General features: G+C 46.3%; 1 protein-coding gene across 1 annotated transcript; it reads right to left on the reverse strand.

Moving 5' to 3' along the window:
- Positions 1–2037: 2037 nt before the first annotated feature.
- Positions 2038–4501, reverse strand: SOCS3 (suppressor of cytokine signaling 3). Its single transcript, XM_087955933.1, has 2 exons — positions 4405–4501; positions 2038–4002 (listed from the first exon to the last, which is right to left on the reverse strand). The coding sequence occupies exon 2, from the start codon at positions 3907–3909 to the stop codon at positions 3292–3294; it is 618 nt and encodes a 205-aa protein (XP_087812059.1). The 5' UTR covers positions 3910–4002; positions 4405–4501; the 3' UTR covers positions 2038–3291.
- Between the last annotated feature and the right edge of the window lie 472 nt (positions 4502–4973).

Genomic DNA, 4973 nt, shown 5'->3' on the forward strand with positions numbered 1-4973 from the left:
TGTATGCATGCATGCATGTATGTAATGTATATGTGTATATGCATGTGTGTGTGTGTGATGTATATAACACACACGCCCAGAGTGGTTGGGTGTGAAGAATGAGAATCAGGGCCATTATAACAGGATTGGAGTAGAAAGTTTTGGTCTGGCCAAATGATTAAAAGTCCTGTTGCTATCGGGGGATATATACCATACTAAGTATTTGTGTACACCAGTAGCCATTTCATCAAATAAATAAAAAAGTTACATGCTTAAATATACAACTGTGTGTTACTTTAAAGAAGAAGAAGCAAAGAAACTGTAAGCTGATGGAAACAACAGGTATGAATTTGGGAAGTGATACCAGTGAAGGAAAGAGGCAAACATAGGGATAGAGACATAGAGACATAAACTGAAGGATACTGTAGAAAAGGAGAATATTATTTAGGGGGGATAATTTGTGGGCAAAAAAAAATCCACTTGTGAAACCAGGGTTGACTCAGTTTTAGGTAAAATATACATCATGCAATTGAAGACATACATGGCGGGAAAAAATTAGAATCCTTCTGAATGGGTCCATTATAAGATACCCCCTCCACTCCCCATTTTGTTAGCAAATGTTAGGAGTGATAAGGAAGCAGCTTTCTGCAAACACATGAAGGGAGCTGACATGCAGACAGCACGTTCTCCACCAGAACTTTCCACTGCCCTTGAGAAGCTCCCAAAGCTAAACAAGCTATCTTATCATACCTCTCAGTGGTCTGGCTGTGATATGATGGGAAATGGAGTTAGATTGCAGGAAGCCTCACAAGTTTGCATATCAAGGGATGTGTTTTACATTGCTTATTTCTGGGAAACATGAATTTGCTTATGTCAGGGATGTTGCCCTGGGCCTCTTTAAATTGTTATTCCATCACAATTACCATCACTTCTAACCCTTAATTATACTGAGCAGGGTTAATGAGACATGGGAAGTCAACATTTCTGGAAAGCTGCTAGCTTTGCCATAATTACAACAATAACCAAGACCCTGAATGGTGAAAACGATGCTTGTTCAATTGTTCCTCTTCCAATACAATTCCCTAGGTTGATTTCATCTATTCTAGCCAAAGCTGTTTGGTATTTGGTTTACTTGGGAGAAAAATGGCAGGAGAGAGAATAAACACAAAGGGAAAAGCAACAATTTTGATTTCACATCACCATGAGTTCTTTTGAAATATGGCTGCATAGAAATATAGTAAATAAATAAATAAAAATAAGTAATGGGCTTGATGGACTCATTTAAAATTGTGTTATCTAATATAACATCTTATAGCAACAGTCATTTAGCTCTGGATTAACTACTCTGGCTGGCACTACTAGTCCAGGATTCAGGTAAAGGTTTTCTTGCTAATTCTAAGTGCCATCAACTGAATTTGGAATATTCTGCATGTACAACATTTGCTGATCCAGAGACTTATTTCCCCACACCCCCTGGGTTTGTTTTTTGCTTCTGGGTTTTGCTCTGTGGGGGTGATTAGGAACGCACAGAATGGCATGATAGCAGCTTTTGCTTGCCTTCAAATACTTGTATAGGCTACAAAACAAACAGGGTAAATGCCATTTTCATCATTACTTATATTTCAAAGTCCTATGGCCATTATTACACTAGTGATAACCTTTATGTGTCCCTATGGCATTTCAGAAATAGACACAGAAGACTTCCTTCCTCCCATGCCAAAGGCTGGAAGCAGTTATTACTTAAGTGCATTCCACACAGAATCAATTAATTCTGAGTGTGCAATGAATCTCAGTGTCCAAGGTGGCGATAAAAAGCAGTGCTCAGTGATAAGGAGTCAATGCCTTTCTAGCGTTTGCTTTTCTTAGAAAAAGCAGTGATGTGTAGATGCGCATTTACTACAACTGAAACGAATGATAGCAAAACAGCCTTACTTTTGACTGCAGTCTTTCTTGGTCAAAGCTTTCTATTATTAAAAGATTACTGGATTGGGATCTAGGATGTAGATAACATTGGAGGTAAGACATTCAGGGAGGGAAGAAGAGAAGTGAGTCAAAGCATTACTTTAAAAAATAGTGCTTTTTATTATAAATTATTGAATGCTGTCTTTAAAGTCCCTTGAATATAAATATAAATAGATGTGCAAAGTTTTCTTCCAAGTTTGATTTTTGGTGGAGTCTTCAAGCATGTCTAACAGCCTTCAAGGCTGAAGGGTGGAATCTTTATAAAAGACAGAACAATTTTTCTTAGGCAGGTCTGTAAACATTTCTTTCTGTAAAAACAAAACCTTATCTGCCCTTCTAAAACCCTGATATGCAAAAATAAGATGAACCCACAAAATTTTGGTTGTTGTTTTTTTTTTTACAAAAAAAAGTTAAATTAAAAAGTTCCAGGTAATTCTCTTGTTGCTACATTCCTGTACGGTTTTCAGTTATTCAGTGCAATCGAGGACCCAAACAAATCCACACCCTGTTATAGATGTAATGCCATTTTTTGATGAGCTAAAATTCCAAAAAGGAAGGCAAGAAATTAGCAGCCTGAGCAGAAAAGTCAAGGTAGAATAAACACTCAGGAGAAACACCAGATCGTGTAACATTCAGTTTGGTGTTCCAAAAAGCAATAAAGAAATCTCAGAGAGTTATGTCCTTTGCCTGAATGATGGCCCGGAGAGTGAATGGCATTTTCTTCATGGGATTTCATTAATAGTCTATGGAGGATGTGGATTTTTTTTTTAAGGCTTAGTCCCATGAATAAAATGTTGTGGCGACAACCTCCGAGGAAGAGACTTGGGTTGAAAGGAGATTTGTCCCTCCTGGAGGTTGCAAGAGGTAAAGATTAATAACAATAACCGCAATAAAAAAGATTTCCCCCTTAAAACTGAGGAAAACATTGATTTTCAGGCACTAGCTGGATTCCAGTGCATGTATTCTTTTGTCAGAAGAATAGTTCTGGTCAAAAATCATTAGAGGTGGTCTGGTCCAGTGCAGAGCAATCAGCTCTTTGTAAACGGTCCGTTGGTTAAGGAAGTTTGCAAACCATTCTATCATGCCCATCCTAAGCCAGAGAGACAGTTTTATCAAGGAGCAACAGCCTGTTCCATAGCCCAACAGCATCATCAGTCACTTGCACAAATCCCCTGTTGGCAAGTTATCGACAGCAAGACAGTTTCTGTGCTGGGCCCCTCTGCCCCTTTCATAATCCACATGCTAAGGGGAAAAAAGATGTTGAGTTTTGTCCTGGATTCTCCATCTCCATCCTTTCTCTTTTTCTGCTCTTGTGCTTGTGTCGTGGGCTAATACTGCTGAAAAAGCCCCTTAGAAAGTCGCATCATACTGGTCCAAGAAGTCTTTGATGGGAGCAGGAAGCTGGGTCCTCTTCTCATAGGAATCCAAGTGCCCATTGACAGTCTTGCGACACAAATGCTGTAGAGTGGAGACACTGGAGGAGAGGGGGCGGCTCAGCACCAGCGGGATCTTCTCTTCACCTGAGTGGATATAGTAGGCACGTCGAGGGTGCGATGCCTGCCCTGGTTGTTGCTCAGGGAGGGGCATGTAGTGATGAACGAGTTTGAGGACACAGTCAAAGCGGGGCACAGGGTGGCTGCTGTGGGGATCACTCTGGAGTGAGAAGCTGCCTCCTTCACACTGGATCCGTAGGTTCTTGGTGCCCGACTCAGTCTTGACGCTCAGAGTGAAGAAGTGGCGCTGGTCTGAGCTGTCACGGATGAGGAAGGTGCCGATGGGTTCGGAGCTGAGGAGCAGGTTGGCTTGACCTCCTGTCACCGTGCTCCAGTAGAAGCCACTCTCCTGCAGCTTGCGCACAGCGTTCACCACCAGCTGATATTCGCTCTTGGAACTGAACGTTTTGAGGCGCAGGCTGGTGTCCAGCGGGTGGCTCATCCCTGTACTGGGGAGCTTGCTGTGGGTGACCATGGCGCAGGGAGCCAGCTTTGCAAGTAATCTGGGCTGCTGCCAAGCGCGCAGCGGCTGCTAGGATGAGTACCTGTGAACGGAGGGGAGAAAATACTTTAGGACAAAGAGCACCTCAAATAACCGTTTCGCCCCTGCAGGCCCAATTCACTGCATCTTCCCCGTCATTCAGGACTGGAAAGCTACTCTCCTACCGTATCGCCAAGATAGTCCCCCGGTTTGGTCACTGCCTCTTGGGCCAAATGCTACCTCAGAGGGCATCCCTCCCTGGGATGGATCCCCAAGAGTAACTACTCGGCCTCCCCTCCGGTCGCACGCAACCCATCCCCCTCGCCGGCTCCGGGCTCCCCATTTCGCGTTGCTTTCTCTCGGCGGGTACGCTCCAGGGGCGCCCCGGGACCATCCCCTGGCCTGTAGCAGCCCGGGACCGTGGTCGTTCGGCTATTTCTCCAGAGATCGGCGCAGAGTCGGGGGTTACCTGGGGGCGAGAAAAGAGACGCGGGGGAATCCAAGCTGCTGGCAGAGCGCGGCTGCTGGCGAGGCAGAACGAAGAGCGATCTGGCGCGCTTAGCTTGTCCTACTTTACAAAGCTGCCAGAGCGCCTATCGGAGGCTTTTATAGAGAGCATCCGCTGGCCCCGCCTCGTGGTTCCTGGAACTCGGTTGTGCCGGGAGGGCGAGCGCGTCCCAGGCAGCCAGCCAGCCAGGCAGGCAGCGGCCAGCCCATTCCGGGCAGCGAGGCCTCCTTTCCCCTCCCCCGCTCCCTCCCTGTCCTGGCCGCTTCTCGGCCCGCCACTCGCTCCAAGGAACCAGCGGGGAGGCTGGAGTCACGTCGCTCCCTGCGGCCCGCGGGCAGAGGCGGCCGCCTTTTCCCTCTAAGGGGCGATCTTTGGGGACGCGCGAGCGGAGGACTTCCACGCGCTGAGCAACGCCCGGGGCTGCCTTGCGGCGAGCTTTTCCCCCTCCCCCCCCCAGGCCTCTTCCCGGGGAAAAAGCGCGTGGGAAAAGAGAGCCCGAAAGACCTGGCGTTGCCGCTCAAACAAACTCGCGTGTCATCTCAAGTTCCTT

The sequence above is a fragment of the Notechis scutatus genome, chromosome 2 (assembly GCF_049901735.1).
Source record: "Notechis scutatus isolate UNSWTSFEM ecotype Mainland chromosome 2, rNotScu1.2, whole genome shotgun sequence".
Lineage (NCBI taxonomy): Eukaryota > Metazoa > Chordata > Lepidosauria > Squamata > Elapidae > Notechis > Notechis scutatus.

What these genes read in the sequence shown, in the direction of transcription:
- SOCS3 (XM_087955933.1), bottom strand. Translation starts at nt 3,909, where the DNA reads ATGGTCACCCACAGCAAGCTCCCCAGTACAGGGATGAGCCACCCGCTG.